At 48.2% G+C, this 27,465-nt stretch overlaps 1 protein-coding gene and 1 long non-coding RNA gene across 4 annotated transcripts; one reads left to right on the top strand and one right to left on the bottom strand.

The window, feature by feature from the left end:
- Positions 1-11,045: 11,045 nt before the first annotated feature.
- IRX5 (iroquois homeobox 5) lies at positions 11,046-14,781 on the bottom strand. Its single transcript, XM_036835069.1, has 3 exons — positions 14,032-14,781; positions 12,552-12,957; positions 11,046-12,391 (listed from the first exon to the last, which is right to left on the bottom strand). Exons 1-3 carry the CDS (start codon positions 14,278-14,280, stop codon positions 11,595-11,597), a joined length of 1,452 nt encoding a protein of 483 aa, XP_036690964.1. The 5' UTR covers positions 14,281-14,781; the 3' UTR covers positions 11,046-11,594.
- A 104-nt stretch (positions 14,782-14,885) lies between these two features.
- On the top strand, positions 14,886-26,844 carry LOC118885716. 3 transcript variants are annotated; one of them, XR_005017544.1, is made up of 6 exons: positions 14,886-16,715; positions 19,049-19,097; positions 20,338-20,460; positions 21,861-21,926; positions 24,896-24,951; positions 26,571-26,844. It is a non-coding gene; the product is annotated as an uncharacterized LOC118885716 (long non-coding RNA). The 3 variants fall into 3 exon arrangements; XR_005017543.1 differs by lacking the exon at positions 19,049-19,097 and having other exon boundaries at positions 14,887-16,715; positions 20,315-20,460; XR_005017542.1 differs by lacking the exon at positions 19,049-19,097 and having other exon boundaries at positions 14,893-16,715.
- Positions 26,845-27,465: the final 621 nt, after the last annotated feature.

Here is a 27,465-nt window from a genome sequence, read left to right as displayed (position 1 = left end):
TTTTGCCCTTCCACCTATCTGCTCCCCACTGGTAACCACCAGTTTGTTCTCTATATCTGTGAGTCTGCTTCTTTTTTGTTATATTCACTACTTTGTTGTATTTTTTAGATTCCACATATAAGTGGTATCATACAGTATTTGTCTTTCTCTGTTTGACTTATTTCACTTAGCATAATACCCCCCAAGCCCATTCATGTTGTCACAAATGGCAAAATTTCATTTTTTTTATGGCTGAGTAGTATTCCACTGTATATATATACTACATAGAAATGAAGGAAACAGTCCCATTTACCATCATGTCGAAAAGAATAAAATACCTAGGGATAAACCTAGTTTGGGACATTTTGAATTTGAGTTGCTTGTGGTCCTTCCGGCTGGAGATAGACTTCAGGTAGTGGATAGGTAGCCTGGAGAAGAGGTGAGAGTGCAGGCTGGATGTAGGCCAGGTGTGCTGCAGCACCACTGAGGGGCATGGCAGGCCTTCCAGGGCAGGTGAGGGAGGGCCTACCCAATAAACAAGCTATGCTGAAGGTCCCCACCCAGGGAGAAGAGAAAAGAGAGGAGAAAGGAGCAAGGTGTGTGTGTGTGTGTGTGTGTACAGGGGTGTTAACTTTGAGTGATATTACAGCCGGGAACCTAACAACACCCTACTTGTTAGCACTAAACAAAGTTCCCATGTGTCTCTGTGGCCAGCTTCAGAAAGGAGGGGAGACGGATGGGAACCTCCCACTTGTAAGTATCTGGAAAAAGGGGCACTGATGGGGCAGGAACCTCTCAAAGGGAGACGCATCCACCTCCTCAAGCCCACCCACCCCTTCTCCAAATTTTGCTCCGAGCTGGAGGCTCCAACCCTCTCTTCTTCCCCTGCAGAAGAAATGGAGAAGGACCAGAGTCCTTTGTGGCGTCAAAGAGCATATTGGGTTGTGGGTCTTAGCCTCTTACCCCCGAAGAATGACCCACAGATAGGAAAAAAGAGATTCAGGCCTTGCAGAACCAGTGGAATGGAAGGAACAAAAGTTTACAAGGTTTGTAAGGATTCTCCCATCTCGGTCCTGCCTCCCCAGAAGCTCACCCAGAGATGAGGATTACAGTGCAAGGAATTCATTAAGAAAAGGGCGTAGGGGGAGCGGGGGGGGGGGGGGGACAAGGGGCAGCCATCCCTGGCTGCTCTGTCACCAACAAGCTGTGTGATCTGGAGCAAACTGCTTTACCTCTCAGGGCCTCAATTTCCATATCTGTAAAATGAGCAGTTACTATTTTTTAAAGTGTGGCAAGCACATCTCTGGGGGGGGACACAGGATGACTTTAGGTGTGGGTGAAAAGATGCTCATGTGACCCACATCATCATGGGCGAAGCAGAAGGAATGGGGTTGCAGTCACCTCTAGAACAACCAGAGGCCCTGAGAGACGCCAGTTGCCTTCAAAGCCAAGAACTTCACTTAATTAACTGGCTTCTTAATAATTGTCTTCCATTGATGGCGAGTGATACTAGTTTTTCAGTGACTGTAGTGGTATAAACATTCCTTTCAATATAAGTAAATGGTGACAAAATGCAAAGGAAATTATTCTGTAAATAGTAGTTTCAATAATCGTAGGCTATGACAAGGATTGGGAGGGCGGGGCTCAAATGAGTAAGTTTTGGGGAACACGGAGCAAGGTAAGGACTCTTTCCTTGCAATTTCGAGCCCTATGGAGCCTTCTCAGACATTTTCTAGGACCTGTCAGGCACTTACCAGATTAAAAGAAAAAAATTAAAAAGAAAAAAGAAAGTAAGAGAGAAAAAAATATCTGGAGAGAGGGGGAAAAAAAACCTCCACCAACCAAAATAAACCAGGCCAACGATTTTTCTACCACATTGTTCGTATGCGCAAAGAGGTGGTGTTTATTCCAAAAGAGCCCTTTTCTCCAAGTCACCACTCATCCACTCTTTTATGTGATCCAGGAAAATCAGTCCTCAACTACCCATGAACATCTTTGCATGTATGAGTATTTAGAAAAAGAGCCACCTATTACCACAGGGTTTGGATTTAGATGCTGAATAGAAATAGAAAGCAAATGAAATCAACCAACCAACCAACCAACAAACAAACAAAAAACCTTGTGGTCTGGATCTTAAAAAAAAAAAGTCTCAGCAATGACAACTGTGTGGTAAGTCTGATGTCAAACTGTGTTAGCTGGGAAGGTGTCTGGGATGTTCTGGAACTGTGAGGGTATTTGGAATCTAGGGCTAACAGATGTCTCACTCTGCTTGAAAGACATTGAGATGCTATTCCTAAGGGCCTGTGGGTTCCCTTGGGGACAAAGCCACTGATAGTTTTTACAGAAAAAATCCCCAAGCTGACGAACATATATATGACACAAGGAGTCAAGAAAAGGATTGAGGTTGGGAAAAAAAAAGCAAAAACAGTCAAGGTGAGGCACTGAAAAAAAAAAAAAAAAAGAAATACAAAATAAATGCATGAAAGACCTATGATTGGAGTCCTTGTCCCCAATTCAAATGTGTTTGCTAGGAGCTGCTCTGTAAAATGATGGGCAAAGGAACATTCATTTTTGCTGCATTATGTGAGATCATTGTGGGCAGGCAGGCAGTCACTTCCAACAGGAGAAAGGAACAAATCTTCTCAGATGGCAATTATTTAGGGAAGTAAACACTCCTTGGCAGGGGCAGAAGTCCTAGCACTTCCTTGCTGTTGAGTATCTGGGAGAGATGACATACTCCTAGCTTTTCCCTCATCTGTACTTCACACACAGAGTGCTGAGGAGGCAGTCTGTCCTCCAGCAGCTTTGGAAGAGGGCTAAGATATTTCCCGGCCCTGCCTAAAAATATCTCCCTTGACAGCCTGTCACAGTGTCTGAGACGCCACCATTCTAAATTCATTCCTCTCTGTTAAGGCATTTTGTTTCCAGGAGTTCTCCGTTAAAATACAGATATCCGGGAGATCTTAGCTTGGCTGAGACAGAGGGAGAACACAGCCTAGGAGTTAGGAGACCCGGGTTTCCGATTCGGTGCTGCCTATAAACTCACTGTGTGAGCTTGGGCAAGTCATTTTCACTTCCTGAACCTCAGTTTCTCCACTGATAAAAAAAAAAGAAAAAGGGAAAGGAAAAAAAGGCAGAAATAAAAGGGGAGATGGGGTTAGAAAGGTCTGAGATCTCTGGTCTCAGGCGGCAGGATCTGTTCACTTCAGGGTTTGGCCTGGACACTGGATGACCAGCGTGTCTACGAGAGCAACTCCTTTGGGCCAAAGGGCTTGGGGATCAGGTCAATGAGTATCTTACTTCCCCCTTATCCAGAAAAAAAAAATCCCTGCTCCTCCCTTACCGCTGGACATCTCAGCAAATGGCAATCCCATGTCTCTGGATTTTCAGGCTCAAATTCTTGGAGGCATCTAGAACTCCACTCCTCTTATTCCCAACATCTAATCCATCAGCAAAGCCTGTTGACACTACCTTCAGAATATGGCCCAGACCTGATTGCTTCTCCCCACTTCCCCGGCTACCATGCTGGACCAAGACCGCATTCCATTACCTCCCCCTAAATTCTCCATCAGCCTCTTAACTGGTCCCTGCCTCTACTCTTGTCCTCCCAGAGTCTCAGCTCCTCATATAGGGGGATGCCTTTAAAACATAAATTTGATCCTGTCTCTCCCTTCAAAACCCTCCCTCCCTTCCTCTCCCTCTCTCTCTCCCTCTCTCTCTGTCACATCCTAAAATCCAAAGATCTCACCAGGACCTACGAGGCCCCATATAACCTGAACCTGGCTTTGCCTTGGTCTAATCCCCTCCCATAGAAATCTTCTTGGTGTTGCTCAAACCTGCTCCCACCTCAGGATCTTTGCACCTGCTATGCCTTCTGCCCAGAACTCTCTCCCTTGGGATACCTGCCTGGCCTATTCCCTAACTTCTTCCAGGTCTCTGCTCAAATGCCCCCTCCTAGGGGATGCTTCCCAGACTGCCCTCACTCCAAGATCACACTCCCGTCCATGTCCTAACCCTACTTAATTTTTTTCCTAACACTCATCACCTGGAGATTGTGATAAGCCATTATCACACTTATTTGTTTACTTTCTGCCCACCCCTCTAAAATGTAAGCTCCAGGAGGGCAGGGACTTTGCTCTGTTCATTGCTGCATCATCAGCACCTAGAACAATGAACCTGGCATATTATAGATGCTCAATTATGTATGTTGCAGGAAGGGAAAAAATAGTTTAAGTGGAGCTGCACTAACATGGAGGCCAACCAAGCCTCTTACTGGAGAGGTCAATGCCAAGGGCTTCCCTGTGCTCTGCTTCAGCAGGGCAGGATGTCCCAGGGAGGCAAAGGTAGAGCCAATTGTTGGGAGGTCTGGGTGGGGCAGTGTGCGGGGTACAAGGTAGGCAGGGGAAGTAAAGACTCCAAGCTGAGTTTATAAGTTTGTGGGCTGCAGGTTTTTGATTGAGACTAGAGGAAGTGGCTAAAAGGACTTGGGGACACATTCCAAAGGACAGGAGCCTACAGAAAAAGGGTGGGTTATATATAAATGAGAGGAGGTCTGAACTGTCCTGTGAACTAACTTGAACTTCAATTCTGCCCCCATAGGGGATCCCAAGGCAGGTCCGGTCAGCTCCCCAAAACTCGGCTGTGATCGGAGCTGCCTTCCCAGGCTCCCCAGTGTCCCCCTCCAGTCAAGCCCCAGAGAGTGATGTATAGCCAGAGGAGGTAGGGAAGGGGAAGAGTGCTAAAGAACAACAGCCATTCTGGCAGGATTCTCCCCAAGTCAGAACCCAAAGCCTCAGTCTCCCACCCTCTCCCCTCCCCGCCAGGGCTTGGCTAGCATCTCCAGTGAAGTGAAGTGCTAAGAGAGCATGACCCTAATAACTGTATTGAAGGATGACTATCTGCCACCCACTAGAAACCTCACAAAACAGGGGTGGTACAGGCCCATTCTACAGAGGAAGCCATTGAAGTTCAGAGAGGTTATCTGATCTGCCCAAGGACCCACAGCTTAGTAAATTGCAGAGGGAGGTAGGATTGAGCCACCAAGGCCCAAGGACCCAACCAGTACACTGTAACGCCTCTGGACAACAGCCTACATCTCCATCTTCACACTGCCTGGGGTGCCCTGGTCACACTCAAGTCCTGGCTTCTAGGACGCTGGAGAGGTGCTGTCCGCCTCTGGGCCTGCAGCCACTGGAGTCCTGGCCTCCTCCCACCTCCACCCCCGCCTGAGCCGCTGGCCCGCAGGGGGCGATGGAGGCATGGCTGGAGCCCCCGCCCCAAATCCGAGGCTGGTCAGCAGAAAGCAGCTAAGGTCAAGGAAAGCCCCCAGGGCCAGGGCTGGGTGCAAGAGAAAACCGTTGCAGGCGCTGAACCCCCGGAGGCCGAACCCCAGCTGTGCTGAGCGCCGCTGCCAGGCCGCCCCGTGTGGACCGGAGCTCTCCAGCCGTTGTTTGATGAGCAGCGGCCAATAAATTCATTAATCATCATTTTATGCCTCATCAAACCCCCTCCAAGCCCCTCCATGGGAGTTACACAAATTAGCCCCTGAAAAGACAGTAATTTCAGTTTAGCGAGGTAAGTGCTTTCTGATGGGCTCCGCGCACAGAGCTCTCCTGACAAGCCAATCCATCAGCGCGTTGGGGATGGGACGCGGCCGGGCCGCCCTGACCAGCCGGGCCTCACCAGTCCCAGCCCTGCCCAGCCTAGCCTCTGGGGGCTACCCGGCAAGGGTCTCCGCCAAGGGTGCCCCCTTTCCCAGGCTCCTTTGCACCCATCCTCCGCAGTCTGTCTCGGCCGGCCTCTTGCCTTCACCCACCCAGACCTCCTCCTCCACCCTTCTAAACGGAAGAAAAACTTTGCCGGAAAAACCGAGGCCCAAACTTGGGGAACGAATTTGTCGAGGATGGCGGAGACCGACGCACTGGTGCTGAAGTTCTGAACTCCCGCCCATTGGAGCTGGGAGCCAGGCAGCCCTTTCTCCTACAGTCTGGATGTCCGGGTTCTGCGACCCTTTGAAACTATTGAAGGGTTGTGTGCATTGCGGGCATACATGGGCGGAGGGGGGGTTATCCACGCCAATCCTAAAAGAAATCCCAGGATCCAAAAGAGGGCCATCTGGGAACAGAGAAGGGTGGTCCTTCCATCTAAAGGGCGACTCCACGGGACCCTGGTAGCCGGGGGTTGGGGTGGAGGTGGGGGACGCCCCTGGCCTTTTCCACGTCCCTCCCGTCTTTCTTTCTGAAACCCCCGCCTGGGGTGAAAGACGACGCCTGGGGAGGGGAGCAAGAAAGGATTTTCTATCGAATGGGCCCGGCCAGTAGGACTCCAGTATGGAGAGTTGGGTAAAAACCGCAGAACACTGTGGCGAGAGGTTGGGTATTTGCAAGCGCGAAGCCGAAGCCGCGCCTTCTCACTTTCCCGTCCCTTTGCACAGAAGGTCCCAAGGGGATCCTACCCGGCGGGCAGGGCGCATGCAGAGGAGATGGACGAGGAGCCGCCGCCCAAACCGAGCCGACCGACCAGCGCTCGAGCGCCCAGCGACGCGCCTCTCCTTCATTAGCTTCCCCTCCACGCGGCGCTGCATGCCTCGGAAAATAAGTTAGCAAACGGGGAGCCGTTTATCTCTTTTATCTTGGGGCCTGATCCAATTAAATAAGTGCACATTTACATTTGCATCCATCAGGCGAGAGCTCTGAGAGCCCGGGGTTTGCTCGGAGCAAATAAAAGCAGATTTCACTGAGAAAAGTGGCGTCTGGGAGCGCCAGGCTCGTCCGGGCGCCGGAAACGAGCGCGGCCGGGAGGGCGGCCTTGGGGACCCAGGGTTGGGGCCTGCGGCCGACGGGAGGCCGGAGATCCCCACCGGCCCGGAGGGGCCTGCCAGCGCTGGGTGTGCAGCCAGAGCTGCAGCCCGGTCCCCGAGGCGATCGTGTTAGGCCACAACCTGGGTCCCACCTCGTGCCTGGGACCCAAGTCGCATTTAGCGCGAAAACGAAAAGGAGATTAGCTCTGGCCTGGTCCAAAAGGGAGACCCGTGGGGTGGGTGTAGGAACAGTCCCACAGCTTTGGCCACTTTGGCGGGGAGAGCAGGAGGCAAGATTCCGGTCGGGCCGATTTTCCTCCTATTCGGGGGCCGAGTGGCAAAGAAGGCGAAAGTCAGGTAGAGGGCGCGCCCCCCGCTGTCCCCAACATCCTTGCACCGGGGGAAACCAGCTGAGACTTCCCGTTAGCGCTTCTGGATGGGTAGAGGGGGACGTCCAGGTGAGCGCCTCCTCCTTTGCCACGCCGAGCTCATTAAAGGTGCTTTCGAAACAGGGTTTGAAGAATTCGAGGGTAGTTTTGTTTTGTTTTTCCTTTTCCTAAAGATGTCCAACCTACAGGCCAAAAGATAGAAACGATCTTTGGGGGCGCGGCTGCGTCGTAGACCCCCGACATGCCAAACCGCAAATTAAAACTGTGCGGGGCCCAGAGGCCGGGAGTGGAAAGGCCAGCAGAAACGGAATACCTGCACCTGAAGCGGGGCGGGAGTACCGGCATTGCCTGGGCTGCGCACCGCTGCGGCCACCCCCTCCCCGCAGGCTGCTCCAGCAGCCCGCATATTTCTCAACTGCCTGCCGCCAGGTTTTAAAGGCTGTGCCCAAGCCGTGGCAGGAATCTGTAGGGTTAATACTCTTCCAGTTGAAGGCTGCGCTTTCCGAATCCCCAATGTTAACTGGGTCCTGGGTCCCAGGCCGAAGCGAGTGGGATGGCGGAGCAATTTACGTTTGACCCTCTTGGGGTGCAGAGCTAAGGCCCCGCTGTGGGTGGAGGGCATAGCTGGGTGTCGCCTAACTCCTCCTCTCTGCGAGCCGCGTGGTGCCCGGGGACCAGTAGGCGGCGCCCTTCCTAAACTGCATCCGCCTCCGGCTCCCTCTTGGGAGCGCAATCACATTCCTTTCACTTTGGGCGCTTTGCAGGGCGCTGTTCTGTGCCTCCGCCCCAGCTGGCAGCTTGTTAGGCGGGACAGGTGGGCTGGTAGGAACGGCCAGTTCGGAAACCGCTCGCACGACCACCCCAGCCCAGCCCCCAAACTTCCAGGCTCCAAGAGCTGTGCACATCTCAGGGAATGAGAGGTCCTCAGGGGTTTGCAAACCAGGAGGCCTCGATGAAGGCCCCTCACCCAGGCCGGGGAACAGCAGTTCGGGCCCTGGCACCCCGTTCCGAAGAGCGGGAAGGAGAAAGGGCCCCTTCTGCAGCCTCACCTCAATGCTCGAGTATGCGCCCTCGGGGATTGACTGGGCTGTTGGCTCCTCACCCCAAATCCCAGAAGCTGATTCGGCCCTGCACAGGGGGGTAAGGGAAGAAACCCAGCCGGTCCCCGGTTTGGCGCTGCCTCGTGGGGCTGACTGCAGGGACCCCACTCAGTGGTCCCGTGGCCTCTGTTGCCAGGGGTTCAGCAACTCCTAGTCCCCTTAGTGCCAAGCTAGGCTCTGCTTGGGGGCTGCAACCAGTGCAGCCACGCGCAGGTGACAAATGCCCGCGCTACCCCAGCACCGAGGTGTATTAGGCGCTGCTTCGCATAACTTCCGCGCCCCAGTCCAAATCTGCGAACAAACCCCTGACACACGCTGGAAGGTTTCCCCCAGCGCCCCTTGCAAGGAGCATCGCCTTCGACACGGCCCAAGATGCGGCCAGCCTGAGGCTCGTAGGCTCGAGGAGGGACTTGGGACCGTACAGACACGCATCTACTTCTGGGATTAAACGCGGGAGACATTTCCTAGCTGCACATACCTCGATCCGCCCAGCAGGCCGCCCCCAAACTGAGAAGTGTCTAGACAACAGAAAAACCACTGGCCACCGAAACGCAGCTCTGCAAAGGAGAAAACCCTAAACTTAATCTGGGGCTTGTATTTAGGACGAAGTACGCAAAGAAAACCCTCGACCCTGCAGAGGCCAAGGGCAGGAGGGATGCGGACAGGGGGCAGCGATGTGGGCACCAGCCTTCCAGCCTCTGGCGGTTTCGCTGCGCAGCCGGGAGGCGTCTCGCGCAGCCCCTCGTTGGGGAGAAACGCCGCGGGCTCCCCGGTACGCCGTTCCCGTTCCCAGGCAGCCCCTGCGGGCATTCGGCTCCCAGCCCGGAGCCTCGGCAATCAGACCCAGGAGGCCCGCGCCGCGCCATTTGCATATTCCCGAGAACACAAGGAGGCCTACAATTTTCTTTTTAAAATCGTTGGGCAGCGTTTAGGGCCAGTGCTTCCAAATCCCGCAGAGTTGATGTCGTCCTTAAACTCTCTCTTAAGAGAAGGCGACTGGCCTATTCTTCTGACTTTTTTAGAAGAGAAGGTGACTCCTGGGGCTGCATATTCAACAGGGGGGAAAAAGCTGATTGTGAACCGGGCTGTCGGGGGGTGGATGGAGGGGGCTGGGGCGCGGGGGGTAGGGCAAGTCATCTCTGGAATTCAATTGTTTAAAAAAATCATTTATAATTAAAGGGACAAAATAAAATACGATCGTCTCATGCATATTTAATCATTCACACTTCCAGCTTTGAAACCATTTTCCCTGCGTGAATTTTCTCACTAATTTAAACACTGAAGTCGACTGCTGTTCAAGAAAACATCTGGACAATGCTGCTTTCAAACTTGTTTAAATTCGAATAAGCTAAAGGAGCCCCGTTGCAGGTTAAAAAAAAAAAAGTAGCAAAAGTGAAAACTCCGGTGAAAATTTGGGCTGTGTTTTAAAAAACAGGGTTAAAGTGGTCTTGAGTAGAAGTGCAAATATGTGAGTTTTGATTTAGCCTAATTAAACCGGTGTTATGTGCAAACACATTCTCTCTACGCTCAGGCTTGGGTTTAATAGAGCAAATTAATTCCCCTCGCTGGGGTATGTTTTTGCTGTAAAGCCTCCCCTCCCCCGACCAGTGAAAATTTCCCACGAAATTCCACAAGTCCGCGGTTCCCCATCTCCCGCGCAAAATGGAGACGCGAGCACCGACTGTGCTGGCGGGCCTCGGGCGCAGGGCGGTATCTCTTCCTCATGTGGGATTGAGACGCAACCTGCCTTTTCGTTTTGCGATGAAAGATGCGGGATTAGACGGAGAAAATAAAACCTCAAAAATACTTTTGTAGCTACTCGGACTCTTGAATCCGAGATGGGAAGAGTGCTAAAGTGACAAGCCTGATCAAGTCCACAACGGCCTCATTATCTAGGCAGACGTCCTCGAACTTTTGAATGCCGCTTGTCCAAAAAGGGGCTCTTGGGGGTGGGGTGGGGCGGGGGGGCTCTTCTGGTCCGTTCGGGGCGCCCCTTGCTTCCCCCAAGCGCCTATGGCACTCCCTCCCCCACTTCCGCCCACTCTCTCTCCAATCTCCGACTCTGCAAAGTGCAGGCTTGTAATTCAGGACAAGTGTGACACCTACCTGTGAAAGGGGGGAACCGTCCCCTCGTTGGTCCCGCGGCCCCAGCCCCGCGGCTGCGCGGGGAATCTACCCGGCCGCCTACCACCCTACCACCCGCACGGTCGCGGATGGAACATTTACTAATCTAATCAAATCCAGCGAAGAGATCAATGCCCAATTTTGAAGGGGTACAGAAGACAGTGACTTGGGAAAGCCTTCTCCTTGTCACCCCCTAAACGCTTCCCGCCCGCATTAGCCCAGAGCACCTTTGAAAGAGTAATAAGGGCTAAATCCGGCATAAAATCGAACTCATTAGCAAAGTTCACCAGCTGATTGCTTTGCATAAAACACGACACTGATTGGAAGTAATTAGGTTAAGCAATGGAGCTCGGGTGGTGCGTGTCTCTAGCTGCCTTTGCCATCTCTTCTCCCTTCTGGGCACACACTTGGGTCTCTCTCCTCCCTCCTCCAGGGTCCAATCTCCCCACAGCAGCCCGCATTAGGGATCCAAATCTGCATTCCGGGCAGGGCCAGGTTCCCCGGGGCTCGAAGCCTAATTACTGTTTCCCGCTGGCACACTAGGTTCAGTGGAACCTTTCATTCCCCACTTCGAAAAAAAGTTGCAGTTTGCACCTTTTGTCCAGGGCGATGGACAGTTTACTGTGGCTTCTAAAAAGTAATGAGTGGCTCTGATTATGTTAAAATCTCTTTTAATTAAATATTTTGCATTTTACAAAGGCGGCTGCAGTTTCTTTTACCTTTTAAATCTAAGAGTATAACCTGTTTCCTTTCTGTGATAATACTTTAGCTCATACCCAGAAAAATCAATAGGTGTAAAAAATTAAATTAAACTTGTAATTTTAAACTATGAAACAGTTTTGGGGGAAACACAAATGTATATATTTATATTACAAAAAAAACATTAAATGCCTGTACAGGTGTCTTAATTTCATAATTTACTTCAAAGATATTGAGTTATCAATTTAAATACAAAAATGCTACATTAAATATACAGAATAAGATTTAATACAAATCCTTTTTTAAATTTTTCTTTTCAGTTGGTTAAGACATTTTTGTTTGTGTGTGGAGATGTTTACATTTTTATGTCATCCATCTCCAGGAACTATAAACTTTTTAGTAGGAGGGGTAGTTTTGTTTTTCTCTCATGTTGATGGAAAAATAACTGCCAAGGCCATGTTTTTTTTAATAAATTAGGAAAGTCCAGGACCGACGCAGCCCGCGTTAAATGTCGGACATACCTTTCTTCAATTCATAGGGAGAGTCTTTGCACAGGTCTAGCTGGGACTGGCTCCGCAACATTTTCGGGTCTTTAGCCAAAGCGTCCGCTCGGTTCAACACGGTCTGGTTTAATCCATTGAAATGCGAGCTCGGACCCGTTGTAGGGCCTGGCCCGGGCCCCGGGTGGCCATGAAGGTGTCCGAAGGAGCCATAGTTCGTGTAGCCAGGATAGAAGGGCGCCGTGTAGTACAGAGGCCGGGACAGCACTGTCCCGCCTGGAAAGGGACACTGAGCCGAGGGCGAGCGCGATGGCGCCGGTGCTGGTGACGCGCGGCTGCCTCCTAGGGCTTGCCCGGCTACGGGCCCGGGGCACGGTGGGCACGGAGAGCCCTCGCTCCCGCCGCCCCCGTCCTTGACCTTGTCCGAGGATGTGGCGATCTCCGCCAGAGACCACAGTTTGGGCTTGGCGAGCACCGCCTGAGGCGGTGGCGGTGGCGGCGAGTGTATGACCGAGGGCCCTCCGGGACCGGGGGGCAGCTCTCCCGCGGCTGGGTGTGGGCCCGGAGCCGGCGCGCCCGAGGAGTAGTGAGGGGCCGGGTCCTCGGCCAGCCGAGCTGCCGCAGGCCCGGCCGGGGAGGGCCCGCCGGCGCGGGGGGGCCCGGGCAGCGCGTCGAGGCGGCCCTCGGACGGCGGCTCTTTAAAATCCGAGTCGCTGAGGCTACCCTCGGTCTCTTTGCCGGCGGGGGTGGGCGGCCCCTGCAGCCGTTCACAGCCTGAAGCCGTCTTCTGCTCTGCTCCTCCTGCGGGCGAAACCCAGGCGGTCAGAGGCGCGGAGGCCGCGCGGCGGGGCCCAGGTCCCCGCCCGCAAAGGCAAAGACCCCTGCCCTCAACCTCCAGGCCCTGTGCGCCCCCTCTCCAGTCCCCCTTTTGCTCAACGCACCCTTTCCCGCGTCCACCAACCTGCATCGGGGCCCTCGGGGTCGCCCTTGTCCTCGGGCTTCTGGGGCTCATCCTCGTCGTTCTTCTCCAGATCAATGTTCTCTTCCTCCTCCTCGTCCTCGCTGCGGTTCCGCGGCGTCCACGTCATCTTGTTCTCCTTCTTGAGGCGCCGGCGCGCGTTGGCGAACCAGGTGGACACCTGGGTGAGGGTCATCTTGGTGATGATGGCCAGCATGATCTTCTCTCCCTTGGTGGGGTAGGGGTTCTTGCGGTGCTCGTTGAGCCAGGCCTTCAGTGTAGCGGTGGCGTCTCGCGTGGCGTTCTTCCGGTACGCGGGGTCCCCGTAAGGGTACGAGCCCAGGGGTGCTGCGTACGGGTGGTACCCCAAGGAGCCTGCCATGCCGGGTGTATGGTCGTAGGGAGAGCCCTGCAGGGAACGGGCAGAGAGAAAGTGAGAGTGGGCCGTGGTCCCCAGTGCCACCTGGGCGACCGAAAGACACTTTCCCTGCACCCAGGGGTCTTCGGGCTGCAAGGCCCGCACTCAGGCTTCCCCTGGGGTAGGGCTGGAGAGCTCAGACCCTGGGGCAACCCCTCCTCCTCCTCATAAGGAAGCGGGGGCGCCAACTCCTGAGTCCTTGGGGGCGCTTGGAGCCGTCCTGGCTTCCCTGGCCCCTGGTAGGCCTCCCTCTGCCCGGGAACGTCCTCCCCCCGTGCGCAGATCCGGCCACCGCGGCCGGGCCCTCTACCCAGAGAGAGGCCTGGGCAGCGGCGGCGACTCTGCGCTCCGCGCCCGAGTGGTTGCGCGTTGGGAGCAAGGGTGGTGAGCAAAGGAAGTCAAGGACTTTTTTTCCCCACAGAGAAAGGCAAACGAAAAGCTAAGCCTTGCCTCGGCACTCCCACCCCTCCAAAAGTGTTACCCCAAACCGAAGCCAAGGCGCTTTTCCAGAAAGTGCACCCGGCCGAAAAATCCCGGATGCACCGCAGCTCGCCCGACTTTTCAGAAATTTAATACCTCCAAATCGGATTGCGAAGATAGGATTACGGATTTGCAACATTTTGGAGGACTAATTAAAGGCGAGGCCAAACACATTTACACAGACTTAGCACGCTTCTGTTCAGATTTCGGGTCTATTTCTTTTGAACTACTTTCTCCAAATGGCAAAACCAAAAAAAAAAAAAAAAAAAAGAAAGAAAGTAAAATGTGCAGGGCGGCCTGGAGCTCACGTTTGAACCAAATGCTGCTCTTTAATCGCAGCGACCTCTCCCCAAAAAACCCTTTCCGCCAACTCAGCGATCCGAGCAAGACGCGGCTCTTCTCTCCGAGCAACTCCTGAGCCCGAGGCCCGGGCGAAGCCGAGGGAGACAATCGCCCAAGTTTGCAGGGTCCGCGAGGCTTGGCAGGGGCGGTCCGCGGTGGAGCCGAGGCCCGTGTCCCCCGCAGCCCCCGACCGCCCCAAGCTGCCCCAGCTGCCCTCGCCCGCCCCGGCTCCCGCTCACTCACCACGTACGAAGAGAAGGCGGCGGCTGCCGCCGCCGCGGGGTCGGCGCCGTACTGGAGGTGCGAGTTGTAGCCCGGCGAGGGCGCCGTGAAGGCGGTGGAGCCGGCGTAGGGCGAGAACGCGGAGCCCGACGACGAGCGCCCGAGCTCATCCGTGCGGGGCCCCGAGATGACGCTGGTGCTGTACGCCGGGCACGAGTAGAGCGCCAGCGAGGCGGACGGCTGGTACAAGTAGCCCTGCGGGTAGGACATGGCCACGCACGGGCATGGGGCGCTCCGCGCCGCGGCCGCCAACGAGCCGGGCGGCGCCCTGCGAGGGCGTGCGGGCGGGCACCTGGTCTCCGGCTGCCCCGGGCCGCCGCTCCTCGGGCCCCGGCTCCCGGGCTCCGGCCCGCGGCGCCTCCTCGCTGGCTTCCCGCGCGCCTCCGGCTGCGGCCGCCGAGCCCGCTCCTCTGCGCGCCTCGCTCGCCCCGGCAGGGTTTTCCGCCCCCTCCCTTGCTGCTTTCTCTTTTTCCCCCTCGCTCTTTGCACTGGGGGGCTCTGCTTTTGGCTTCGCAAAGGTCCTGCCAAGATGCTAAGTTGGAAATTGAGGATTCTGACGCCTTGTGCGCGCCTGAAGCTCCTCCTTCGCGGGGTGTAGTCGGTGGGAGGACTGGCAGGAGCCTCTGGGCGGCCGCAGCCAACCCGGCCGCCAGGCGCGCCTCGCCCTCTCCCTCTTCCTCCCCGGCTCCCTCTCCCGCTCGCTGGCGCTCCCCTCGCCCCTCCCTAGTGCCCGCCTCTCCTCCGCGGCCCTCCTCTCCCCCCTCCTCTTATTCCCCCCCCCCCGCCTCCCCTCCTAGGTCTCTCCCTCTCTCTCTCTCTCAGACTCTTGAGCGCCGGCCCCAGGATGACAAACACATCCCAGGCGCGCCGATCTCTTCCAACTTTCCTCCCCTGCTAAGTCGGGGTGGAGCGGCGGTTCCGACACAAGGCGGGCCCTGATGGCCGGTCCCGCCGCTTCGAAGCACAAAGGGAACGAGGCCGCGGACCGCGCGCCAGCGAAAGCTCTGCTTTCTGTACGCCGCAGTAAATCGCGGAGTTAGCGGATTTCTTGTTCGCCAGAAGGCTGGGCTCCAAGGCAGATCACCGCCCACCCGCCCCTGGCTTCTCCCCCAAGCTAGGGGACCCGAGAGCGAGTTGGATACCCGGAATGAAGGCCCCCGAGAGAGCCGGATGGATGCCAGCGTCCAGGGCGCAGGGAGTCCGGGGTGACTGTCCCTCTCCGCCAGCAGCAGCAGGTGGGCGAGAGACAGGCCTTGGACATCTGCACGTCTCCGGCCCGGCCTCCCTTCCACCAACTCCCCGCCAGACGGCGAGGGAGGAGGCACTGGGGACCCAGTACTACGGGGGTAGCCTTTCTCTAGAGAGGTAGTGGGCAAGAGCTGCCAGACGGAAAAGCAGCTACATCGGAGTAGGTCTTCGGACTCCACTACACCCCCTCCCGCAATGCCTGGCTGCCTCTTTCTCGGGGCTTTGCATTATCCGCAGCTCGCCCCGCCAGGCCGGTGGTGGTGGAGAGTGCGGGTCCTCTTCCCCTTCGCACCCACTCTCGCATCCGCCCACGCTCCACTGCTAACATTGCGGAGCAGTAACCAACCCCACCACCGTTTGTTCAGCGAGGCGCTGGCAAGGCAAACACACACAACCGAGTCACAGGCCGAGCCCTTGCCCACGAAGGCCACACATTTAGAATACAAAACAGACCCTTTGCCTGTCTCTCCACACCGCGCCGCCACAAGCCACAGAAGCACTCGAACTCTGGGACAGACAGGGGCGCTGGTGAACCAGGACAGGGGCTGGCACAGTGTTGGGCACTCCGCTGGGGCCCAGTAGATCGGGGATTTTGTGGCCTTTTATAATGAGGTCACACGGAAGCCGAAGTATGCCTATACACAAAGTTTCCCTCAATGACTCTGACGGGAGAGATACACTTTTATTTCCTGAGCTCCAAACCCTCCACACAAACCCACTCTCCACAACCGCACACTCTCCGCAGCGCGACTTCACGCACGCGCGCTGACTCCTCCCCTCCGTCAGTTCCCTCCAGGCTCCGCCCCTCAGGCAGACGTCCTCCTACAACCGCTCAATCCTCCCGGCCCCATCCCTCCCGGCTTTCACCTCTAATTGGACGCTGGCCTCTATTGGCTCCGCCCTTCGGCGACGTGAGCCCGCTTTCCTCCGAGTAACGGCGCCGAGGGGGCGGGGCTGGGCGGGGCGACGGCGCGCTATTGTCATGGAGACGGGAAGCCGGCGGCGGCGGTGGCGGGAACAGCCAGGCTGAGGTGGCAGCGAGCCGGCCGAGACTGAGGCGAGGCCGAGCGCCCTGGAGCGCGCGGAGCCGGCCAGTGGCGGCCTCTCAGGCAGCCAAGGGGCAGTGTCTTCCGGGGCTCGGGCAACGCCCGGGTGGTCGCGGGGAGTGCCCCGAAGCGTCCCCGCTCTGCTCGCATCGCTCCCGCCTCTCGCGGCCCCTCAGCTCCCCAGCGTCCGCCCCCCGGCTCCGCCCGCCGCCGGCTCCGCCCGCCGCCGCCGCCGCCGCCGCAGCCCTTCGCGCTAAAGGTCGGTAGCGGCCCGCGCGCGCCGCCCGCCGGGAGCTCGCGCCAGCCACGAGGGAGCGTCCGCGGCCCGCGCGCCCGCGCCGTGGAGGAGAGGTGAGCCCCAGGTCCTCCATGCCACCGCGTACCCGCCCCGTTGCGGCCGGGCTTCCTGACTCTCGAGCCGCGTCCGCGTCCCCTCGTGGACCGGACGGACGCGGCGGTGTCCCGCGCGCCTCCGTGGGCATGGGCCGCGTGAACGTTGGGCGGGCTTCTGGTGTGAAGGTCCCCGGGCGGACGGGCGTGGGCGTGGGCGTGTCCCCTCCATCCACGCGCGGCGGCTTCACCCTCTCGGCTCTCGTCCGAGATTTCTGAAATGCTGATTTCTGAAATGGAGCCGTGGAGGTTTGTGCCACCGAAAATCTGAGTCTGTCAACAGAGACATTCTCATTACATCATCATGCCACTCTGGGCAGCTAAGCAACCCCCAGCACACACACACTATACTTACAAACCCCCCCTCCCCCCCCCCACTTCGTTTCTTTCTACTGTCTTCTTTTTGGTGCATGGACTGTAGAGAATCCTGCAAGATATTGAGGCATTCAGAATTTATGGTTCTGTTGCTGTGGTTGTCACCTCCGCTCTGCGTCAAATTTGAGACTCATTTCTTAAGGATGTCTCTATTTTCTGGTTTATTTGCACATTGATGGCTCTGATGCTCGGTTGGCCACGGCCGCCCGGCGTCTGAGATAGACTCGTGTTAATATGTGAAAGGGAAGAGCTGATCATTAGCGGGCAGACGGGATTCAGATAACATCTGGAGGGTTTTCTCCGTTTTCATGTGAAAGCTTTCACGTTTTTGCTGGTAAATCGGAGGTTTTAACTTTTAGTCTTGGTAGCAGTGACGATAAGGATACGTTCCCTTATGTCCACCCGCCCCCCCCCCCCGCCCCTTTTCGTCCTTTATTCATCAGCTTTGCCGTTTGGGAGCCTGCATGCTTTTAGAAGTAGTTTAACTCGTCTCTTGTCACTGAAGCTTTCTCCCCCAGCAGAGGTGGGAGCTAACTCCCTCTGGTTCCAGGTTACCAAGACGACTCCTTTTCTTTTTTGGCTTACTATTGCATTTGTATCTTTCCGAACATTTTAACTTACACTAGGGATAGGTATTCCCTGATTGTTCTTAATGAAAGACTTTAAAAAAAAATCTAATTTTAAAACTTCCTTAGAGTTTATTGGTTTGTCATGTCTGCACGGATCCTGTTATGCATAACTCTTAAAATTTAGAGCTTTAAAATAAGATCCACAATTGTATTGTTAAGACGTGGTTGTGGAGCTTGCTCTTCGAGTTTTGGCTGTACAGTTGTCATTGTTTAAATCAAGTGCAAAAGAGGTTATTCCTGTTTATTTAGTGTAATAACTGTTTACAGTTAAAACTTTAAAGACTCATAAAAGTAGATCTGCTGTATTTTAAAGATCTCATCATTCTTGTGGGAGAGACACAACACTGACGCTAGGAAAGGCAACAGATTGCTTCTGTCATATCGCTTTGCTGTTTTGGAGTGTACTTAAAGGATTATGATTGATAAGGCTGTCTTGCCAGAGAATGTTGACACAGGTGTGCATCGTTATCTTAATTAAGATCCTGAGAAAATGTTGTCTATAAAATGGTGACATAAGAAGGGCGGCATATTTCTGTACAGTTTTGCTTTTGGAGAATTTAATTGCATAGAAACCTGTCTTTGAGCTTCCAGATTTTGTGAGCACTTTGGCAGCAGAAGTTTTAGAGAGAAATGATAGTTCAATGTTAAGTGTTCTGGCATGTATTAATACTACTTGTGGCTTTTTGGCAATGCCTTTGTCGACTTTCTTTGTGCTTCCATCTTTGTGGAATAATGGTTCCTGATTTAGAAAGAAAAGCATAAATAGCATAGTATATTATTAAGCAGACGTTTATTAGTGTTCAGTAAAAAATATGTAGAGGAAGGCGTGCTTAATGTGCAGAAACAAGATTGTAATAAAAAGGTAAATATATAAGAAATTTATGTCCCTTCACTTTTTTAGAAGACAGTCTCCTAGAATGTTTTAATGATCTAAAACAGTTTCTTTTTTCTTATTGTCAAGTACTTAACTACATTGTTTATGGAATGCCTTGCTTTTATTTCCAGACGTAGAAGAAAACTGTTTTATTTCCTCCAAAATGTGGTTCTGTAAACTTGAATTGATGAGCAAGTGAAGATGGTGCATTTAGACTCTTATTAGTTTAAGGATCTGAATCATAACCTGGATGACCACTGGAATAGTATTACTGTCCTTTACTTCAAATCTCTGAATACCAAATGCCAAAACAATGGCAGGACGGATGCTGTTGGTTATATTACCCCTTGGCTTTTCCAGCACCTAATACCCTTCAACATAAGTATTGCATTAAGATTTCCCCCCTCTCTTTGTAGCTCATGATTTCCTGGAAGCTGGCTGTCCATCAGTGTGTATGTAAGATGTGTGAGTGTTTTTCTTTAATATTAAAACTCATTGTAGAAAGAGGAAATGAAAGTGGAGGAGGCCATAGGCATTATGATCGGAGAGGCCAGGTGTAGAGTCACAGCTCATTCGTGACTCCAAGGATAATGAGCTGCAGAGCATTACATGGTAAACTAAAATCAAAGAATGACTGATTTAGATTTGTTTGCTGAAACTAAAACAAGAGCATTAATTTTGAGATAATTGCTTTACTTATCCCCCAACTCCCCTTCAAAAAAATTTTTTCTGGCAGCTAAGATCAACATCCCAATGCTATTATCCATATATTATTTTCAAATTTGATATGCTGTGTTAAAAGAAATGAAATAGGAATATGAGCTAATTACCTGTCATCTGTTTTAATAAGTAACACCAAGTAATTATTAATACATTAATATATAATAATATAATATGTTTTTACAGTATAGAAATCTTGTGGAAAATGTCAGTGTTCTTCAGTTGATAATGTGCAAGTAAATGAGATCATGTAATCGTGAGTGAATTAAACATGTTCTTTAAAACAGATTATGAAAACAGGATCATATTTTGGAACAGTGTTTTAACTCTGAGATAGCACAGCCTATTTTGTGTGGTAATATCTCAATATCTTTGTGTATTTCCCTTCAGTGTCTACATTGTGTTGGCTCCTGTAGTTTAACATCTTTTTGGTATAAATATTAGCTGTTTTATAGAGAATAATTGTCCTTAATAGAATAGCAGCTGATACAACTCTAAGAAGATGTAAAATCTTGGAATTATTTTTTTCTTGTTCAGTAATGACTCTGGTTTGCTTTCGTAGCACTACTCTGGAGTGTGATACTCATGACTTATTTCTGCATAAATCTGCAGTATTTTATAGCTAGAGTATACCTGAGCACCAATTTAGCTTGGCAAATTAACTTAGATGCTTCAAAATTGAAAACCAGTATATTCAAATGTAGTTAAAGTTTAAATCTTTATTAGTAACGATGCACTTAACATTTGTTCAGGAGAATAGAATATAATTTTCTCCTGCAGTTGTCATTTATGTAATCCATTTTTCTAGCCTTTTCTCAGGCTAATGATATTCCACACCTTGATACAGTCTTTAGTTGTTTATTTGCGATAATATAGAGTGATACCTTGGAGAAAATTAGATTAGATATTCATATCTAATATCCCAAAAGTATTTAACCAGACTTCTGTGTTTCCTTAAACAGAATCGTTTCCATTTTCTGTGCAGGTTTTAAGTATGATGTTTCCGTAATACATTTGGATGTTTTCAGCTAAGCTCACTTCTGAACTATGGGGTTCCTCCAAATGTTGACTGAAATTTGTCCTTGTGCACCCCCAGGCTCATCTGCAAGTGAGTGTCTGCACAGTTGTGCTTGTGTGTGGAGTAAACCCAAAATAGCATCAGCGTTTGTTTTACCAAAGTATTTGTATTGGAAATAGGGATGGTCTAAGTACAGAATGTAGAGAATGTCACTTGAGGCCTTTGATTATTAAAATTTTACCAATGCATTGGTAAGTAGGAAAATTTCTGATTCATGGAAATGCGCTTAAAATGCATTTATTTTTTAATGTTATCATTGGATAGTGAAATTTATGAACTCAGTGCTTTTTGTAAAAATCAAGACTAAAGTTATGATATGTTATAGAAATAGGAGTATTATTTAAAGGAAATAATGTTTATATCAAATTACAGTTTTTGATTATTTTCATTGCCCCAGTTCTTTTAAGAATAAACTTAGAGGGAGTATCAGCTCTAGTCATGGGTACTAAACTCTTTTAAAAGGACAAAGGATATACAGGTGTGCACACAACTTGTCACTTCTCATCAAAATAGGGGCTGCTGAGTACAAGCAGATGAGAAAAGCTATGAGAAAAAAAAAAAATACTGTGCAGAATATTTGTGTTGCCTAGTGGGGAGAGCAAGTACTGGATTTAGTGATAGAGAATATTTTCTTAAGTAAAAAAGATGGTTGGATGACCAAAAAAAAAAAGCTAATTCTACAGAAGGCAACCCTAGTACAGCCTGCAGTAGAATAAGTGCTTCTCTGTGGATACCTTCAAAGGCATTAAAGTGATTTTTAATGTTATATAATTGTTTTTACGTAACACACTTGTGTTCTCCTATCACTGATTGGGCATTATGGGGCTTCATGTATGACCAAGAGCTGAAGCATTACAGTGACTTAGGAAACACACAAATATGAAGAAAATGTTAAACAGTGAGCAATCTGATTCCTCTTTGTTTGCCTTTAAGCTTAGTTTTTGGGGTTTTTTTTTGGTTTTTTAACCACATGTAAACTTGTTGAATTTTAAAAACAGGAGGATTAGATTTTTTTTCCCTCCTAAGGATGAATATAGGAAAAATCTAAACATATATGCAAATTGGTTGAATTTTATATCTGTTATTAGCCAAAATTTATTATGAAGATTCATATTTATTTCTTATATATTAATGGTATTCAAATGTATTAAAACTGATAGCTCTTTTATATAAAATAGGTGTGTGAGGGGGGTTCCCCACTCTTGAAAATATGAAGGAAAGCATGTCCTTTCAACAGTAATAGGTTATGGTTGATTAATTGAGAAGGTTATACTAAATGTTCTCTAGTGGAAATGGCTAGAGTATGCTTTTTGAGAACTATATCATTCAGGAATAAAATCAATTGAAGTATTGGTAATTAAATTGTAATTCAATGAAGGAACGAACTGGTAGGAAAGATGAAGCTAACTCTTGCTGTTTTTCTCTTTAAGAATCTACAGTCCATAATGGAGCTACTGTACTGGCTATTGGAAGAAGGAGATTCTGAAGATAGGGAGGTAATATTATCTCTTTTAAAAGAATACTTTCCTCTGTAATCCTGTGCCTTTATTACATATAAGAACTTATCTAGTAGAGAGCAATTTCTTTAAATTTGGAGTATGGAAACAATCTGATTTTCCTGTGTTGAGTTTTCGAGCTCCTCCTCCTGGGGTAATAGGCTATGTTGGGAGAGCTGAGAAATCTCATCTAGGCATACTCAGCACCCTTAAAATAGCTTCTTTCTGAGAATTAGATCTGTGATGGTGGCCTACCCCGTTCTAGTAGATGTCATTTTAGCTTGTGGTCGATGCGCAGGCACTGAGCACGTTGCTGAGCTGTCCTCATTTACCTCTCCGGCTTTGTTGCCTTCTCTGGGGGAACGTGCCCTCGGCAGGGTGGTTTACTGCCAGCCACCAGCCAGCTCTGAGTGGGAGACTTGCTGGTTGACAACTGGTGCCAGGGCTCTGCCAAAGAGCTCACCAGGCCCAGCCTGGGCTGCTCTAGCACACTGGAGGCCAGGAGCTCCCACACACGGGTTCCTTCCCTAGTTGTCAGCTTTAGGTCCCTTTCCATTTTTTGTGTAATCCTAGGCTATGGGTAATACTTTCCGTTTCCTCTCACTAGGTTGGCTTGTTGCTTTCTTTGCAGCTGTTGCAGGGATTCACATGGAATGGAGGACTGTTTTATTCTGGATGAGATCTTTGATCATTTCCCCACATGCTTTTCCAGTTTCAGAAACCTAATGCTGGTGTTAAAGAATGAATCTAAGATTCTTGAACAACAAAAATGAAAAATGAAAAATCTGTGTCAATAAGAAAAGCTTCCATCTTTTCACGCTATGTTGCTACATTGCCCATGCAAGTTAAATTAAAAACAGAGTCAAACCCTTTTATAAATTATCAATCGCTATGTCTAAGAATGTTTATAAAGGCTTAAATTGTGGAATGGTATTTATATCACTTTTTTTCCTTTTTAAGAAAAATGATATACTTTTCTAGTCATCAAAAATACTCCCTGAACTATATCTATGGAGGGATATTAATGTAATAATAAAGGGCTTTATGATGTCTAATTATGTAATTGGGAAATTGGTAAGCAACAGTAGTAGCGAAAATCAATTTCTTCTATTAAAGAGCTAGTATACATTTAAAAACAAAAACCTTCAAGAAGGAGACTCTTGAATCTTTAAATCATATGATGTTTTTGGTTAATACAACAGGAAGAGGAAATATACTAATCTCAGATTCTTTCATTCTTGCCTAGGTAGAGGTTGGAAGCAGCGGAGGAGCTATTAACATGTAGCCTAGAAAAAAAATGATATAAAAGCGATTACTTGGAAGGCAGTTTACATTTGCAGAACGATTCAATATTATGTCCTTGACCAACTTTTACACTTCATATACTTGGGTTATTACTCTAGCTTTTAAAATATCAATCTATGGTGTAGCTTGTGTATGGAATGCAAGGGTGTTTTTCAATTGACTAGGTCTTGCTGGTCATTCTAAAATGTGCCACAGTATTACAAAGTTGAAATGTAATATTTATTAATAGAAGGAAAATATAAAATTTAATATCTGGGCAACTGTGACCTTTAAACCTACTTTAAAAGTATAATCTTGACATCTGTGATGCTATTTTTTGTCTTTGTTATATAGATAGAATTATGGATATTCTACAATCCAAATGATTTGTTTATTAATTCCAAATTTTGTTCTCTATAATGGACTTTTAAAATAAAAAGAATACGTGCTTTAGTCATGGACTAATTTATTAAGCATTAGTACACAGAAAAGCAGCCTTGATTAATTTAAAACTGTGAAAGGGGGCAGGTAAAACTGTTTTCGGCTGAAATTTACTAATGCAGTAACCATTTAAATTAAATGTTTGTTAACGTAATAGTGATGGCATTTTCTCCTCCTCCTCCTTGTGGTTTTGTCCAACTAGATGTTACAGTGGCAGTTGCGCTGACTGTTAAGTGTTTAAATGATGACACCATTATGTGAAGTGATTTTGAAATGAGAGATTCCAGCCAAGAATTACATCTGCTCCCATCTCCTTCACATCATACTCTCTGGCAGTACAGATTATGATTGATTTGTTTGTGACAGATTGCAGGAAACAGTCATTGATTTTTCAATATTTTACCTTAAAATTATTTACAGTTGTAACCATGGGGAGGTATTTCCATGGGCTGTCAGCCCCTGAAAGACTAGGATAATATTCCCTGCTCTCTGACAAGACAAATTACCTGTAATGAGTGCAGTAGCTGAAGGGTATACTTTTATTTTAAAATATGTCAATAACCCCAGTGACTAAACGAATATTGATTTAGCATAATGAAGCCTGAGTAATGTGAAAATGAGCTTTTTCAAGGAGCATGGTAAAGACTTTCTTTTTAGCTGGTTGTAAGAAGCTTTTCATTCTTTTCAACTAGCTAGTGGAGATAAGGAGTTTTATATGCAAACCATCAGGAATGATAGTGTTGTTTGTGATAACCAGGGTCCAAATATTTTGCCCTTGCTTTTATCGATTCTTTTTCAGATCTTATTTGGAGTCTTACTTTCAGTCATAGGATAGCTACTGATTTGCTGGCTCTTATCTTTAACCAAATTAATGTATTTACCATTTCAGCATATTATGCGTTAGAACCTCTGGTATTGAATATTAAAATATTAAGTCTATATACAATCATTTGTAGATGACATAATAATTATCTTAAGACATTTCAAATGGGTCTATTGTAGTATTTAATGTGCTGTATGTTATGGTAGAATAATTCCTAGTCCCTGGACATCAGACTGCTTTCAGTGGGAATGAAGATTAATTTACTTAAGCCCTGATATTTTAGGCATCATTGCATGTTTTCATTTTTGTCAGACTTCCCCCCACCCTTTTCAAATATAACTTTTTAATGGATTAAGATCCCAATACATAAGGTCCTTCAAACAAGAATGATAATAAAGTAGTATATTGCTTTATTTTATAGTTCATCAAGAAGCCAAAGATCTTATGCCTGACTAAGTATCTCCATTATCTAACTTGGTAAGGAGAAAATAGGGTAAACAATGCCTATAGTATATAGTAGAAAAGTCAGTATTTGAAGGTGTCTAACTTGTATTCCATGGGAACCTAACGTATTTTATAACTAATAGTAATAAAATTTTATTGAAAGCAATAGGTAAAGTCCCTTTAGAAATTAAAAATGAGTTATGATTTAAAGAAAATTCAGACGGCTTTTTGTGAGTGCTAGTTGTTTTGTAGCATTACATTGGAAATGTTGCAATAAAATGAAAAATATAAACGTATCTTTTAATGGAAAATAGGATAGACCCTAGAACAAAAAATTATCGTTTTATTTTTTCCCAGGAATTTGCCTGAGGGTGTGACACAGATGATCTCTGTTACTCGTCTTAGTTGTGTCCTGCAGTAAGCCGGATGCTTTATAAAATACTGGTCCCTTGGTTTCAAATGCTGTAAGATTTTAGTTCTCCATCACCCCCTCCCCCCAATTTTTTCCTTTTTTCTATAAAGGACCTTTGAAAATAGAAATATAAAGGTTGCACTATCATCACATATGAAACTGGTAGCCCAAATTCTTCGACCGTTAATTTGGTTTATAGTTTTCTAAGTTGATATTGTATCCTTAGAACTTATCTATGGTTAAGGCCTATCTATAGATACGCCCTCCAGAAAAAAATGAATATAGATTTTTTTCCTCAATAGTTTTTTTAAGTGAAGCATATTTTCTTCATACAAATCTACGTTAAGGCAAACATCTATATTGTTGTTTAGTTTATTTTGGAGTAAAATAATAAATGTATATGATAAGTACCTCCTGACCCCATCATTTAGTTTAAACCTATCTGTTCATTTTATAGTACATGTGCAGAACTATTTACGTGAATAAAATTCAATAAATACGTAGATAAAGTAAAGCTTTTTCTGAGGAAATTATTCTCTTTTGGATACTCTGCCCTTTTCCATTTCTTTTCTCCCCTTGGAAAAAAAATATCTTGCCCTTGTTCTCCTTTAGGGAAAAACTATTTAGATAAAGTGTTTTTAAATCATGCAAGTCATTGCCTGGGGTTGGTTAAAACATTTACTTTTTTGAAAAGGAGAAAATGCCCCTGTTTTAAAAATCTTTCTTATATTTGTATCTATTAAGATAAACAGTTTACTTTGATACGGTACATACCAATCTACTTAGTTAATTTTTTTTCCAGAATTCATTTTACTGTGCTTGGTCTGACCTTCTATGATAACTTAATATAGGAACAAATTAGCATATAATTCTATTTTCCATGTGACCTCAACCAGTTGCAGAATTGTACCGCCACTTTTGGGGCGCAGTTTGATAGTTTATGTAGACTGTAGCATTTTTAAGTGTTTGCAAATGTTCAGTGCATCCTGCCTAAGGTGTTATCGAAAATGTTTAAAAGTAAGCAGTTAGAGGAAGTACTCACCCCTATTCCTAAGGTATGAAAATGCCTCCTAAAGGTAGCATTTTAAATTAGTGTGCATAATTGATTAGTGATTTGTCTTTCTCCCGAGCATAAAGCAACAGGGCAAAGTTAAGTGAGGTTGGTGAAGTATAAGAAGATATTAGGGACTGATGGTGACAATGATCATGGCAACTAAATGGATTTTTTTTTTTCTTTTAGATTCAGCTATCAGTCTGAAATTTCCTGTGGTCTGTTCAGTCTAGATGCAAAGGCCATGGAAAAATCAAGTGCTCAAGTGGTTTAAATATGTTTTGGATGTTCTTATTTATAGATTACAGTATTTTTCCACTTAAAATCCACAGTTGTCATGCAGAAGAAGGTTATGCCCTTCTAGATCACCAATTTTATTTGACGTGCTTAGCGTTGTAATGTATTACCAAATGCTATCTGTTTTAATCAAAGTATAGAAAAAATAAAATCAATTTTATATGTTGACTTTTTTTCTAAAACGACTTTATTGGATTGAATGAATGTTTATACCTGAAAAAGAGCGTTCCAAAAAAAAACATGACATTCTCCAACATAGCAATTCTGGCAATCTGATATCATTAGAATAGGTTTAAAATCACTTTCTAATGTGACTGTATTATATTTATGGGAGAAAAAAGACTTGAAAGGTATCCTTATATATATTTTAATTCTCTATATTAGTCCCTCTGGAATAGAACATTTTCTTCTCAAAAAATCTATTAGCTCAACTCAGATACAAGAAAAAAATCATAACTGGCAGAGCATTTGTTACGTGTTTGAGCATTTGTTATGTAAAGAAGGTTGACATCCAGTGTTTCACAGAGTTCTTACATTTGGGGAGACTGAATAATGACGGTTTGCCTTGCCATTGGGAAATTCCTTGTTGTGGCCTTTGTGGTGGCTGTAGGAAAATGGAAGGATTCCTCTGTGGCAGGCAGGCCTCTGGCTTCTGTGGTGTGAACACTGTCAAGGGGTATGTCTCACTAGAGGTAGCCCTTAGCGAGGGAACTGGGGCGATTCACAGATGCTGATGACACTCGAAGAAGCAGTTGTGAGTGACTGTTTTGTAAATGACCCAGTTCGT

Source organism: Balaenoptera musculus, chromosome 19 (genome assembly GCF_009873245.2).
Source record: "Balaenoptera musculus isolate JJ_BM4_2016_0621 chromosome 19, mBalMus1.pri.v3, whole genome shotgun sequence".
Taxonomy (NCBI): domain Eukaryota; kingdom Metazoa; phylum Chordata; class Mammalia; order Artiodactyla; family Balaenopteridae; genus Balaenoptera; species Balaenoptera musculus.
This window is presented reverse-complemented; position numbering and strand designations above follow the sequence as displayed.